This window comes from Acanthopagrus latus, chromosome 9 (genome assembly GCF_904848185.1).
Source record: "Acanthopagrus latus isolate v.2019 chromosome 9, fAcaLat1.1, whole genome shotgun sequence".
Classification (NCBI taxonomy): Eukaryota; Metazoa; Chordata; class Actinopteri; order Spariformes; family Sparidae; genus Acanthopagrus; species Acanthopagrus latus.
The window spans coordinates 19091195-19105524 of record NC_051047.1 but is presented as its reverse complement, the minus strand read 5'-3'; the positions used below and the strand labels follow the sequence as shown (position 1 = coordinate 19105524).

Here is a 14330-nt window from a genome sequence, read left to right as displayed (position 1 = left end):
AGATGAGCGACTGCATGTCAGGAGCAGAGCCGGGCAGAGCGGCGTGGAAGCTCCGCGTCCGTCCGTCCTCAGTCTGCTGTCTCTCTCCTCGCTCTCCAGCTCTCCTCTCCGCCGCTCCGGTAGCAACTGTTGAGGACTGAGCCCGGGGCTTTGTCGTGCGCGGACACACACACAGACGAGGAGCCCGGCGCGCACGCACACGCGAATTTATCAGCGGCGATCCAAAGCGCGCAACGCGTGGGGGGCTTCCCTCGCTGAGAAGCGGTGGCGGCGGCGGCGGTGGCGGCTGCTGTCTGTCCCCAAATCCACTCTCCGCGCCTGTCTGTCGCACCACATCAGAGGAGAGAGAGACGGGGGGGAGAGAGAGACAGTAGTGATAACAGTCGAGGGGGTTCGCTCAAAGCAAGGTCGCAGATGAATTTCAGCAGGTGGAGGTTTGGATTAGATCCAAAGGAGACGTTTCTAGACACACAGATGGGAGAAAGTTGCGCGCCGAGCTGCAGCACTTGTAGGCAAACAGGTTGATTAGTATTCCTCTCAGCGGAGTGTGTGTGCGCGCGCGTGTGTGTGTGTGCAAGTGTGTGTGTGTGTGTGTGTGTGTGTGTGTGTGTGTGTGTGTGTGTGTGTGTGTGTGTGTGTGTGATGGCTCGACGTGACAGGCTATCATCTTATCACGACCCTCAGCATCCTTTATTGTGGCAAAGCTGTCAGTGGAGGGATTAGCAGATGAATACAGACGGTTATTGCATTAAACACGCTTCCACTTGATCCGCCTTTTATTGCCATTTCACCTCGTTTCTCGTGGGGTTGGTCTCCGTGCTGATGCACTAGCGAAAATGAACTAATCCCATCATGAAGGAAAAGGTGGCGTTAAAAATGTCACGGACAACTTGTGGTGCAGCCGGAGATGCATGAGCATTAAAATGTGGCATGTGCGTCAGTGGAATGTCAGACCCACTGTGGCACTTTTCTAACTTACAGGGTCAACGGCAGCCTTTAAGATTAGGGGAACACCAGCCCCACATGTAAAAAAAAAAAACAAAAAACACGACTGCATGAAACCGATTTCCACGTACTCTCTCACCCACTAACAGGGTCATGATTAATTTCCGCATGGATTCAATGAGATTACCACAAATCAGAGTGCAGCCTATTGATAGACAGCATTAGCTGATACACACGTATATAATTTTTTTTTTGAGCGACTAATTAAAACAGCCTTAAAAGACCAGAAATGAGTGGTGAAAATCAGTATGACATTGTAATAATTAAAGATCATTTATAGAAGTAGGTCGCCAAACTGAAGCATGACTGAATACTATCGGTGATCAGGAGCGCACTGCCGCTCACTGACCGCTGTTCGCCACTGGATGGCGACAAATAGAAACGTCCATGCCTTCATGAAATGTGATGGTGTATTTGATTATTCCGCACACCATCATTACACTGTAGTCTTGCATAACAATCATGACAGCAATACGGGTTTGAGACGCGTAGCAGGTAAGAAGAAACTATGCAGCTCTATATGTTAGTGTATCACTCCTTGCGCGTCGCTCAGACGTATGTTATTATTTGTCCTGGCGGCGAGCTAGCTAGTTAGCGAACGTTAGCTTTACTAGCAAGCAATAACATTGTGGCCTATTGGGGCAGAGTGGCTGAGGAAGCTGGAGGCGCTAGCGCCGAAGCGTAGTAACCCCGCTGACAAGTTTTGGGGAAATGTGCATGCGAAAGTAGCGTTTTGTGCCATGAACGTCGTTCGACGTGAGCTGGGATTTATTGATGAATACCGCTTGTGAGAGGATACGTCTAATGCCATGTGGATGCTGTGTCAACTGAACATTACAGCGATAGAGACAGGGCAATGTTTGCAGTAACTTGCTAGCAGCTAGCTAACTAGCTTCAAACAGGCCGTTGACGTCTGTCAAGTACGTGACAGGATAGTGGAACTTCCGGTTGCCGCCTTCAAAGTAAAGCCTCCAGTGATGCACTTTTCAGCGATTTGATGGTAATGTTAACTCTGTGGTTGATGCATGATTTGATAAAATGCCTAATTAACATTGCAAGAGTGGCTGGGGCGTGTTGTTATTGTGCTTTTTTGAAAATCGTGCCTCTGCACTTCTCTTACAGATAAAAACTTTACGAAATAAGGGTAATGAGGCAGGACTATGTACAGGATTGCTTAATATAGTTTGTAGCATAGTTCAAGTGGCAGTATTCATGTGTTAATACGAACAACTTCGTTACATGTTCGGGAAGTCTGGTTCTAGTCCTGCAGCCGACATGTTCACCATTTGATGTGTCGAGCGAGCCTTAATTCTGAAGGCACGTCCTTCTCCTTTCCTGCGTTTCCGCAGCAGTTGTTAATGTGATCTGACAAGCGCGGCTAGCTAGCTGGCTGGCTGGCTAGCAAGAGACTTAACCCACTTAACCTAAGTGACACAGTGAGTGTGTTTACATATGGGAGTAAGTGGTCTTTGGTGTGCTTTTAAACCGTGACAGCTACTGCTGCCTCCTGGGTCAGTGAATATTCGCTAGCTACAGCGTCAAACCTGTTACCAAACGGCCCACAAGTGCTACGTTAGCTAGCTTTACCGTTTTAAGCTCGCTAGTTAGTTGACTAATTAGGTCTTGTCGAAGTGCAGCGACAAGCGGGGACAACGCCAGTGTAATGTCGCTGTTTTCTTTTTTTAAAAAAAATACAATATCTGTTTTTCTAACTGTAGAAATATCCCGTTGTCAGCATAGGCTGGCATTTAGCCGTCTTTGATACATATATTAATAAAGTAACCTGCCTGTCTCATGAGTCAAAAAACGTTATAATGGCTAACTAGCCAACATCAGTAGCGTTAAAGACTTAAAGTGTTTTCCGACGGTGGCTTATAAGAACGGCGCATTCTGCCAATTAATGCTCAACGTTATGAGGTGCTTGAGAGCTTACTATCACTTTACACTGTTACAGTACATTTTGTAAGATAATATCACAGAGACAACAGCTGACCCAGTTACTAAAGTTGCCACTTAGAGGAGACATAGTTGAGTGTAAGATGAGTGGGCTGGTGTGACAGTTTATTGGAAGGTTCGAAGTGATCTTATGCAACGAGTGAATTAGTAGGTGAAACTTACTGGGCCCAGAATACACATAATTATTATCACAACTCAACCCCTTGAGTATCATAAACACCATTTACTTACGATTGGGTAAACTCATGCTGACCAGACTAGAACTAGTGTTGCTAACTTATGCAATACCTTCTTTGAGGTGTTGGGATTCTAGGAATTGAGAGTGACCTTTTTCACATTAAAATATTAAGAGTCATAATTTATCAAGCTTATGGGAAACCTGGAAGTGTAAGCATGTCATCGCAGTTGTGTCTTAGTCACTCCGACTCTGGCACCGTTACCTGATCACAGCAAGAATCACAATGGAAGTAAATTTAGACATTTGTTATCCCCTGATGTGTTTGTTGATTTGTAGACAAGTGGTAACTATACACAGATTTTTTTTACTCATGTAGAAGTACAGCTACTTGTGAAGGTAAAAGTAGAAGTTCTGATTCAACTTCTCTACTCAAGCAAAAGTAATACAGTAAACGCTCTGAAATGTACTCACTGTATAAAAGGACATTTCTACCAGTCATTCCTGTTCAAAGTTAGCTGAGTCCTCATGTCATGTTAATATCATTGAAAGACTATCAAACTTAAAGGTAGAATCAGTTTGATTTGTCTGAGATGTTTGTAAAGGCGTACCGATACTTAAGGTCGGTAAATTGTCCCAAGCACAGCAAAAAGTCAGCCCAGGCAGAGAGCTGTAGGGCCTCTGAAGATGCATGATGCTAATACACCTCTACTTAACTAAAGTAACAAGCCTGTTATTAAAATGTAAGGAGTAGAAAGGTCATATATTTGTGTTAAAATGTAGGGAGTAAAAGTACTTTAAACTTTAAAAAGCTGGTTAAGTGTCGTAACAAAGTATTTGTGCTTCGTTACTTCCCATCTCTGGATGTGTGTGATTTCACATCTGCCTTCTCTAATGTCGCATTGATCAAAACATAACTTGACATTCAGCTTGACAACATTATCCAGTCATCTCTCCATTTCTTTTTTTATTTCAGAGTTAAGAACTACTCTATGTAAGATGAACACTGAGGACAAGTTGGAGGGCATGCTGCTGAAGTGCAGCAGCGGAGGAATAGATGGAGGAGGGAGAGTCGGGCTGGTCAGCGGAGGAGGACTGGTGGTGATGACCTTAGGGGAGCGATCGCTGGCAAACCACCCTCTGCTGGCCGAGGACGATGACGATGAAGACGAAGATGAGGACTTGACGGGGAGCTCGCTGGTTACACACGACCTGGTCCCTCCGGAGCAGCTGATGATGCAGGAGGAGATGACAAAGAATGGTGGAGGCGGAGAAGAGGAGGGAGGAGGCGAGGTGGGAGTGCATTTCCCCCTAAAACTCACCCATAAGTTTCCCTGCTTGCTTCATATGCCAGTGAGTTTATGCTGGTTAAGAAGCAGTCCCTGTTTTGGTGTGATTATATGTGTGGATACTGTCTGGTGGTCTCCACATCATCGGTTGCTTTTCATGTCATCCCGTGAAATATCTGGTATGGGACATCAGTTCCTTCAACACTGAAGCACGTGGGAAATGCACTCTTGACCCAGTTAACTGCTGGTGACACTCATACTTTATGAAATAATTCCAAAGAAGTTTTAAGTGATTGCTTTTTATGAGGAAGCACTTTGAAATGGAAGACTTTGCATTACAACAGAATGACACAGCGTGTGAATTTTAAGTATTTTTTTTCTTTTGACAGAAACAGTCATTTTACTTTGCAGAACACAGAAGTACCTCTTTTGCTGCTGCTGCCTTGATCAGTTATAATTGTGTAACTTCTGTGTTTTGCAATAATGTAATGTGTAATAATGTAATAATGACATTTACTGTAAAATATAAATAACATTGTCATCAGAATGTGAAGAAAGAGTAGTTTTGACATTACGTGAAAGGCATCTGTGAACTGTGTTGAAGACACATCTACTGGAGCTGGAATGCTAGCTAACCCTCCTGCCCAATCATTTGAGGCTCCCCCATTGTCCCCCAGTTCTCAGTCAGGGCTAACTGAGCTAACTAGCTAACAGCAGCCACAGTTAGCAGCAGTTATCAGGTACTCTGGTGATATGCTGCACCTTACTTATGTATTCAACAGGTGGCCAGTTTTTCCATGTTGCACCTTTTTAACGGGTTAATTTGGATTCACTTAAGTCAGACAACAACACAAACAAACTAACCAATCAGGGGCAACAGGGGAAGAGTGACAGGAAACGAGCAAAAGAGAGAGAGAGAGAGAATGACATGCAGCTGAGGACCACAGGCAGGAACAGTGGCAGTCAGATCACTGGGTTGTCCCAAAAAAGTGTGTTGCTTGGCTTCGATTCCATTACTCGTGTCTGCTTGATTTGATTTGATTTAGTTTATTTGATCGGGACAATACAGGTTAACATAGTAACACTTCCACTCGTTACAAACAATTCAATGTGACTGATGTTCTGTATACAGAGATTATAGCTAATGCTAGTTTCCAACTCCCATCCCTAGTTAGGCTTTTAATAGAAGAAAGAAGGTAAGAAGAAAGACATCAAAGTTACATTACGACACGATAAAATGTACAATACATCTAAAATCATACGAAGTCATGACCCATTAAAAATGCATACACCTCTGATTATCTAAGCCGGGGCCATGTCAACCATCATCTTTGTTTATATTTTTACATAGGTTGGGGCTGGCCTGTAAGCATTTTAACTGCCAGTACAACCATGGACAAACCCAAACCATCCCTTTTAAATTAAGTGAGATATGAAACCTGTATATGCTCTCAGATCAGCTGGGGGATGTAATTTCTCAGCATGTACTCAGCTCTCTAGGAACTGAAGATTTCCCTCTTGTGTATTCAGCATCTTCCCAAGATGAAGAGAATGCTTGAACCACGTCAACTGTCTTGGTAAATTGTGGTGAAGCAGCAGCTGCTCCACGGTGAGGTACCCTCACACATTCGTAGATTGTCGTCTGCTTGCCCTATAGCACCTGTCTGACCTGGTTAAGCTGCTCGATGAGTGGGCGGGTTTCAAAGTACATCATGTGCCCTGTTAAATGTCTTGCATGTCTCTGGTCCTGCTTTTACAGTTGAGCATCAAACAGGAACTGAAGCTGGCTGAGCCACCTGTCCAGATAAAGAAGGACAAAAAAGGAGCGAAGGACCTGATGGTGTGTCCCAAGAAGAAAAAAAGGAAGCAGCGTTCACCAGCAAAGGTGCAAGTCAGTTTTGTCACAGAAATTATATTTTTAAATGGCCTTGAGTTAAAATGTTCCTCTGTGACCGCTGTAAGAGTAAATCAAACACGGCTCTATGTCTTTGTTGTCTCTGCTGTTGTAGATTCTCAGCATCAGTGATGAGGTATCATTGGGCATACAAAACCCCAAGTGTCACGTCTGCATTCACTGTAATGCTGCATTCAGAACCAACTACCATCTACAGAGGCATCTTTTCATTCACACAGGTATGAATTGGTTTTAAATTACTTTCAAATGAGAGATAATGTTGTCACTAAATGTATATACTGAGGTTCATATCTATGATTAAAATTCCAGGTGAGAAGCCATTTCAGTGCAGCCAGTGTGATATGCGCTTCATTCAGAAATATCTTCTCCAGAGACACGAGAAAATCCACACTGGTGAGTGAGAATGAATGTAATCGGCATGCTCTTAAGTTTTCACTTGTCATTTCAGTCTCAAGTGAGTCATCTTGTCTTTTTCTCTTTTCTTCCCTTTTCTTGTCTTTTTTGTTTAGGTGAAAAACCTTTCCGCTGTGATGAGTGTGGGATGAGGTTCATCCAGAAGTACCATATGGAGAGACACAAGAGGACTCACAGCGGAGAGAAACCGTACCAGTGTGACTACTGTCACCAGGTAAGCTCTGTTTTAGTTAACTTGGATTGTGCACAGTGTATCTGGAATCAACAATATAATTGACAATGGTGGAAAAGCAGGTATTTAACCAGATAAATAGGGATACAACATTTGCGTAATTATGGATTATGTTGTCACGTTCAGAAAATGTGACTGACTCATTGTGATTCATTATTAACCAGTGGAGCCAACAGCTTGTATTAGATGTTTTCAAACAGTGCCTTAGGTTTTAGAATTATTCTTCATTTACTGTCATAAATGAGAGCAAAAATGTTTGTTGACTCTTCGGTCAATCAACTAATCATTGCAGTGCCACAGCTACATGAGCATGTCAAGTTTTATAAGAAGTCTCCCAAAAAATATTTTGAGTACCATTAACAGTGTTTGAAGAATGGAAAGTGGAAAGTACTTCACTGAAAAAAACATTTCTTTTCTCCACAGTACTTCTCCAGAACAGACCGGGTTTTAAAGCACAGACGAATGTGTCACGAGAACAGAGAGAGAAAGACCAACAAGGCAGCTGGTAAAGTCGGACCTTTGCGTGACACGGATTCTTTAGGCCTCCCCTTTGTCTCCAAAGAGTGTTCACTGCCCAAGAAAAAGCGCCAAAAGTGTGCAGACAAAAGTTCATGCGCTTCCACCACTGCACAGCCAGATGGGCACACTGTCGCTGTGGTCGAAACGGAGGAGAAGGAGGATCAGAGACAGAATAAAATTGAAGGTCTACCTCTCTATGCTGTGTCCTCCAAAGTCAAACATGAGTATGTGATTGCAGACTACTCTGTGGAACTTCCTGAAGAAACGGCTAGCCAGCACCAAGAGGGAGACGTGTCATCAGAAGACACAACTCCTCCCAAACTTGTCCTGAAGAAAATCCCCAAGAGGAGTCTGAAACAGTCCACGGAGCAAACCCCTCCCTGCCTGTCTTCTTTGTCTTCCTTTGAGGAGAATACCAAGGTCACACAGTACACCTTTGAAATTGTGGACAAGCAAGGCCTTTTGGACGTAGAGAGCAACACCGAACTGGAGTCAGTAGAAACTCTTCAAGGAGGACCAGCAAAGCCAGCAGCCAGCAGCACAAACTACGACGATGCCATGCAGTTCCTCAAGAAGAAACGTTACCTTCAGGCTGCGATGGCCAACAACACTCGGGACTACAGCCTGAACACAAGCAGCATCTCCTCTCAGCCATCTGTTACACAAACTGTGGTGTCAACCGTCATCGACGAGACTGTGCCCGCCACCATTCTGGAGCCACAGCCCATCAGCGCAGAGATTAAAGCAACCCATGACAAGAACGTGCTGCCTGATGAGGTCCTTCAGACGCTGTTGGACCATTATTCCAATAAGGCTAACGGACAGTCAGACATTTCCTTCAGTGTGGCGGACACAGAGGTTACGTCAAGCATATCCATTAATTCCTCAGATGTTTCAGATGGCAGTCCCGTGGAGAGCCTCGGAGCCTCTTCCGCCCAGGCTCAGCCAGCTACAGAGAAGGTCAGCCTCTTACAAGAGTACTCCAAGTTTCTCCAGCAAGCACTGGAGAGGACCAGCCAGAACGACAGCTACCTGACCAGCCAGAGCCTCAGCTTGGTCTCAGAAAACCCCACCTTAGCTGGACAACCTCTGTTCTCCACCGAGAAACAGTTTCCTTCCCCCAGCAGGTTCAAATCAGGGATGAGCTCTCCGCTACGGTCCACATTAGAGAAACCTCACTTTGGATTACTGGTCGGGGACTCCCAGCACTCATTTTCATTTTCAGGTGACGAGACCACCCCTCCCTCAGCAGTGTCCCCAGCTGAGGAGGACTTTCTGGAGCAGGTATCTCCCTCCAAAAAGACAGACTCTTCACAAGGCATACTGCAGACTTTTCAAATAAGCTCCTTCGATCAGAACTTCAAATCTCACTTCCAGGCATCGAGATCTGGATCCTCCTCACAGTTTACTGTTGCCAATGGACAATTAAGTCTCCGAGGACACAGCACAGACTTCTCAGAGTTCCCCTTAGTCAGAGTCACTGAGACCAGGGCTCAACTGAACTCCTCCCCTGATGTTTCATCCAGTGAAACCTTTGGCTGAAGGGAGGGGTGGATGAATTCATTTCTGTTTATAATTTCAGCAGCACTTTATCTCATGTGTCCTGTTTTGCCAAAACAAGTCCCATTGCAACTTTGTGCTCTTTCTTAAAGCATTTTATTTAAAACTAATATTTAGTTTTTTTGTTTTTCAAGTGCAACCTGATCGAATGGAAATACTGCAAATTGATGAAACAATAATTAGCACTTCCCCTTTAAAAAAAAAAAAAAGAATTGTAATCATGGATACACATTTCTTGCGCCAGAATGTATATCAAGAGATTAAGCAACCAAAGTGTAATGAAAGAGAGAGAAATAATCTCTCATCCCATTGCCGTAGAGTTTATCTTTAGGTCCTTTTGTTGATTTGTTTCCCACCTCGTCAAATACTGGCGCTTTGGGATGGTTGCTATCGTGCCCTACAATCCCAGAGTGTCGGTATTTGACAAGTTTTGAATGAGACTCAAAAATCAACTTTTCTCACAAATAGGACCTTTTAAATGTTCTGTCAATCAGTTAGCCTTGCACAAAAAAGTCACTCTTGCTGCTTAATGCAACATTTCCGCTCAATTAAACAAGGTCCCTTTTTATATATATATATATATATATATATATATATATATATATATATATATATGCCATTTTGCTCTTACTGCATCTACCTCCCCTCGCTGTTAAATTGGTTAAATCTGGTTAAATTTAACAACATTTTTGCCCAAACTGTGTGACCCCTGTTAAATTGTCTACAGAGGTGAAACCATGATTAGATCTAGAGATGCACCGATTTACCTGCCAGGGACCAGATTTCCGCGTGATCTGCCGCGACCAGCAACTGGCCGATCAGTGTCAGATATATCCGACTCTGTGCCAGTCACAATCATGGACATGCCGCCAGCCTGTACTGAAAGAAAGAAAGAAACTAAATATCTTGTGTTATTCACCAAAAAAAAAAAAAAAAAAATCTCATCTGTTTCAGTGCAAGAGTAGAGTCCACGCAGACATGGAGCGAAGCAGAGACAGGGACGTTACTGGAGTTTTCTGTTCCGCCTGTTTTCTTTTGGGATTATAAAACATTCTGGTCTAGGGTTATGAATTGCGCATTTACTTTGAGCATAAGTAAACAGGAACAGTGAACTTTTTATGCCGCTCACATCAGCAAGACCTCCTTTCACCATTCACAAAAAGAGTCCAGGGTATACCAGTATACTCTGTGTAAATGCTTAGACCAGGGAGCTAAAATTTCAGTAACAGGCCATTTAAATGTTTTTATTTTCATGTGTTATTTATCAGTCAGTGCTCATTATGAACGTGAAATTGAATTTTCCATTTATAAAAATCAGCAGGTCAGACAGATCAGAAGAAATCAGAACGCGTAATCAGCTAAGAAAATTGTAATCGGTGCATCTCTAATGAAATTGTAACTGATTCTTCACTTGATGTTGAAGTCACTTTACTATCACCTGAAATAGGCATTTCCACACGATGTGTGTAATGAATGCCACAGGAAAAATTTAACTGATTGTATTTGTCTGATATGGAATCTAGTTTACATTCCATTGGGCCTAATTTGATTGGTGTGATGTCCAAAAACGAAGAAATTATAGCTCCGTCATGAATCGTTAAACATTAATGTATTCCTTTTAAACTTCTCGTCACTGATATTTCTAAACGTGTTATGACTTCACAGTTTTAACACTCGCCAAAAAAAAGATTTGGGTATCAAATAGCTGCACACATAATATGGTTGCAGGATAAATGTTTTCCTTCAGAAGTTTAAGGAAGTTGTAGTGAAGTTACTTAAGAAGATTGTGCGTGACTTTTGCACAATTTGCACATTGTTCACTACAGGGAATGTAGTATGCAGTTTCACAGTGGAGGAAATGGAACACCTTTACTTAATAGGCGACTTTTGTTAAAAGGAGATTTCTGAGACTGACCTGTCAGTACAAACCCTTGTTGGGTTGCGCTTTCGTCACTCATAACGTAGCTCTTGCAGCTGCACTTTTATGGTCCTTTGTTGTTCTTGTTGGAAGATGCACAGGTTTTGGAGAAACAACAATGTGATTAGACCCCCTTGTATTTAGGCTTCATGTAGAAAGAGAGTACACGTGGAAATGAGGTGCTTGGTTTTTCCAGTTTTATTAATTTTGCATCCGTGCCTTTCTTTCTTTCTTTCTTTTTTTTTCTTTCTGTTTTTTCTATTCCAGCCTTACTCATTCCTGTTTCTTTGTTTCTTTCAAGGCTACTAATTCCACTTGCACAGTAACAAAAACCACATAAGCTATCAACCTATACAGTCTGTAATGCGTCGAGATCTGGGAGCTTTATTTTTATTTCGCACATCATATTTAGAGTCGAAGAAAGAAATAGCTGTACATTTCGTTCTCAAACTGTTATCTGTAGCTGGAAGGATGTGGCGTCTTCGTGTGTATATGAGCAGACCATGTTTCAGACATTTGTAGTTTTTGATGATTATCACCAGTTCGCTAGAATGCAGTCGCAAGCCACATCTGAGGTCTCTTCTGTGCTTCATCATACTGTTGATTGTTTTCAGTAAGTTCATTATGTGTGATGTCGTAGGTGCTATTGCATAAAACATTTTTTTGTTGATTTTTTTTGTTTGGGTTTTTGTTCTTTTTGGCGCCATTTAATGAGGTTTAGAAAGTTGATGCTAAGCTCCCTCTTGTTACGACACAACTGACAATCAGGGACAGGCGACACCCACGTTAATCATCAAACACTTTATTTTTCCTCGTCGATCATTCCCACTAGAGTTTATCGGAGATATTCTGCTGTAAATACATTGTATATTTTTATGTTCTGAGAAGTACTGTTAGATTTTTCTGTGTCAATAGAGTGACTTGTGCAAGAGACACTTTTTGTCAGTGGAAGGCACATTATTTAGTTTTCCAGCATTTATTACATTCAACAATTAATTCATTTCACTCGCTGACAGGATGCGGCTGTCTGAGGTGTGTGTGTGTGTATATAAATATATTTCACCACTGTTATCAGAAGAAAATCAACACATTTTCAATTGTATTGATGATTGGTTCAAGTGATTTCTTTTGTAGGTTAATGCATTTTGATTGTGCATTATGATGGGATTTACTGTATTCAAGTGTTGGTAATGAAAAGCCCCCAAGACCAGGAAATGTACATTTGGATTTGAAGTAATACTCCACCAGAAATCAGTGGCAAATATTTAAAGGATAAGTTCACCTAAAAATTAAATCTGCTCACCCTCGCGCTGATGGAAGATCGAGCATCACAGCAAAACACGAATGCAGCTTTCTCCTAAACAACTGAAGTAGGTGAAGACTCGTTTTAAACTGTTAGAAAAAACAACCCACAAAATGGATGCACACAGCTCTTCAGGTGTAATCCAAGTCTTCAGAAGCCATGAGATCCCAAATTGATTTGGAAGAAGACGTTAATTACACCCTTGACAAACCTGTAGATCCACTTCAGATGGGTGTGCACCAACGCTTCAGCCACACTGGAGGTTTTCGGTGTAAATAACATCTTTTAAAACCAGCTTGAGATCTCAGGACTTCCCGATCCTTGGATTACGCCGGACAAACTGCATGGAGCCGTTTCATGTTTCTCTGCCGTTTTTTTTTTTTTTTTTTTTTTTAAATCATTTTGATACAAGTTCCCATCTACTTTAAGTTGTTTAGGAAAATGCTGCAACACTGTTTTGCTGTGAAGCTCATGAAATGATTTGTGGATTTAATCATGAACTTGGCTGAATATGTATTTTAAGGTGAACTTAGATTGTGGTCAGCTTCAATTCATGTCAGTTAAACTAGATTTTGGGTGGAGTATAACTTGTTGGAAATATTCCACTAGCTGCCCATTTCAGTGTAAGCGATAATTGAAAGCACAGTGCATACGAGTAATTCTACTCTGGAAAGTCGAAACGAACAGCACCATGGTATTTTTCCTTTAAATAATCTATTGTCAGTAACCTGGCCATAAGTGTCCTTGTATAAGCTAGAGAAAAAAAAACTATTTGTTTTGTGTGAAAAGATCTGAATTATTAATTTTTTGATAAAAACTATTTTTGAAACATGTCATTTATGGCACTGATATGTACAGTATATCATATGCAGTCACTATTGCTACCCTCATTTATCTCTGTACAAGTCGTTTGTGTCAAGATCTTTCAAATGCAGACGGGAATCTCCCTCTCGAGTCCGAACTTTTGACTTTTTTCATACTTTTAAAGAACTTGACGAGGAGGCCCTACTTCTGCTTCACTGTAAGGTTGATCTCGAGGTAGACAGTGAGGTTCATTTGCATGGTCTCTAACTTGTTGGGTCGAGTGTTTTATGAATAATGTGCAGCTTTAATTGTAGCTGATTAATTTCAGTCAAGTAACCCATATGATTAGATTTTTTGCAATATATTATGATTTGTAAACAATCTGATTCAATTGTTGTTTTGATTGTTGTGTGTCATGTCCTTATAAATAAAATGATTCACAGTATTTGCCATTGAATTGGTTTTTTTTTTAAATACACAGAGGCCATTTTTACAAAAATATGTATTGAATATGTTAACATTTTAGGTTATTTATTTAAGTAATCTGAAGTGTTCATCACAATTTCCCAGAACATGAATTTGAGTCCTCTGATGTGTTTGTTTTGTCCAAGGAGATTTATTTTTTACATAAAATAAAGCCAACTGGCAAGACGAAAAGTTAGATGTAAAACTGCTTGATGAAAAAAAAATATTCCCATGATAAATCATTATTATGTGATAGAAAGTCATCATAAAAAAAGTTATCAAGTAAAAGTTTATTAGATAAAAGTCAAAATTATGACATAAATCATAATTGATCTTCTAATTTAGACTTTTTTTTTTTAATAATGTAAACGTTTTAAGACATAATCATGACTTTTCATCTCATAATTTAAAACTTTTCTCTCTTAAATTCACATTTTTTCATAAATCATACTTTATGTTATGGTTATGCCTATTTAGTTTATGTTGATGACCTTTTATCTCATAAACATGTTTTCTCAAATATCTTTTAATTTCATGGCTATTACTTATTTCTCATAATTTCAGATTTATTTTATCCCATAATTGACTTTTGACTGGCAGAAATGGGTTCCCACTGCAGTCAGTGAATGGTATGTCAATACATTTTCTGACCATAGTCTAGTCCATTTATAAATTCAGCATGTGCACTTGGAGACAGTAAACTTTCTTTCTCAGTCACTCTCTGTAGTCATGGGTAAAACATGACAGGTAGAAATAGTCAGAAGCATTCCCAAAA

General features: G+C 41.2%; 1 protein-coding gene across 7 annotated transcripts; it reads left to right on the top strand.

Moving 5' to 3' along the window:
• Window positions 1–1355: 1355 nt before the first annotated feature.
• znf148 (zinc finger protein 148) lies at window positions 1356–13535 on the top strand. 7 transcript variants are annotated; one of them, XM_037109586.1, is made up of 7 exons: window positions 1356–1500; window positions 4113–4429; window positions 6185–6310; window positions 6435–6558; window positions 6650–6733; window positions 6850–6968; window positions 7410–13535. In XM_037109586.1, the coding sequence occupies exons 1-7, from the start codon at window positions 1371–1373 to the stop codon at window positions 9045–9047; spliced, it is 2538 nt and encodes an 845-aa protein (XP_036965481.1). In that variant the 5' UTR covers window positions 1356–1370; the 3' UTR covers window positions 9048–13535. The 7 variants fall into 7 exon arrangements, with proteins under 7 accessions (XP_036965481.1, XP_036965480.1, XP_036965482.1 ...); XM_037109585.1 differs by having other exon boundaries at window positions 4113–4489; XM_037109587.1 differs by lacking the exon at window positions 1356–1500 and adding an exon at window positions 1544–2005 and having other exon boundaries at window positions 4113–4489.
• The last annotated feature ends 795 nt before the right edge of the window (window positions 13536–14330 follow it).

Coding starts and splice junctions, on each gene's coding strand:
- znf148 (XM_037109585.1), top strand. CDS start 1,371: ATGGCGACAAATAGAAACGTCCATGCCTTCATGAAATGTGATGGTGTA. Junction 1,501..4,112: donor GGGTTTGAGACGCGTAGCAG/GTAAGAAGAAAC, acceptor TTTTTATTTCAG/AGTTAAGAACTACTCTATGT. Junction 6,969..7,409: donor AGTGTGACTACTGTCACCAG/GTAAGCTCTGTT, acceptor TTTTCTCCACAG/TACTTCTCCAGAACAGACCG.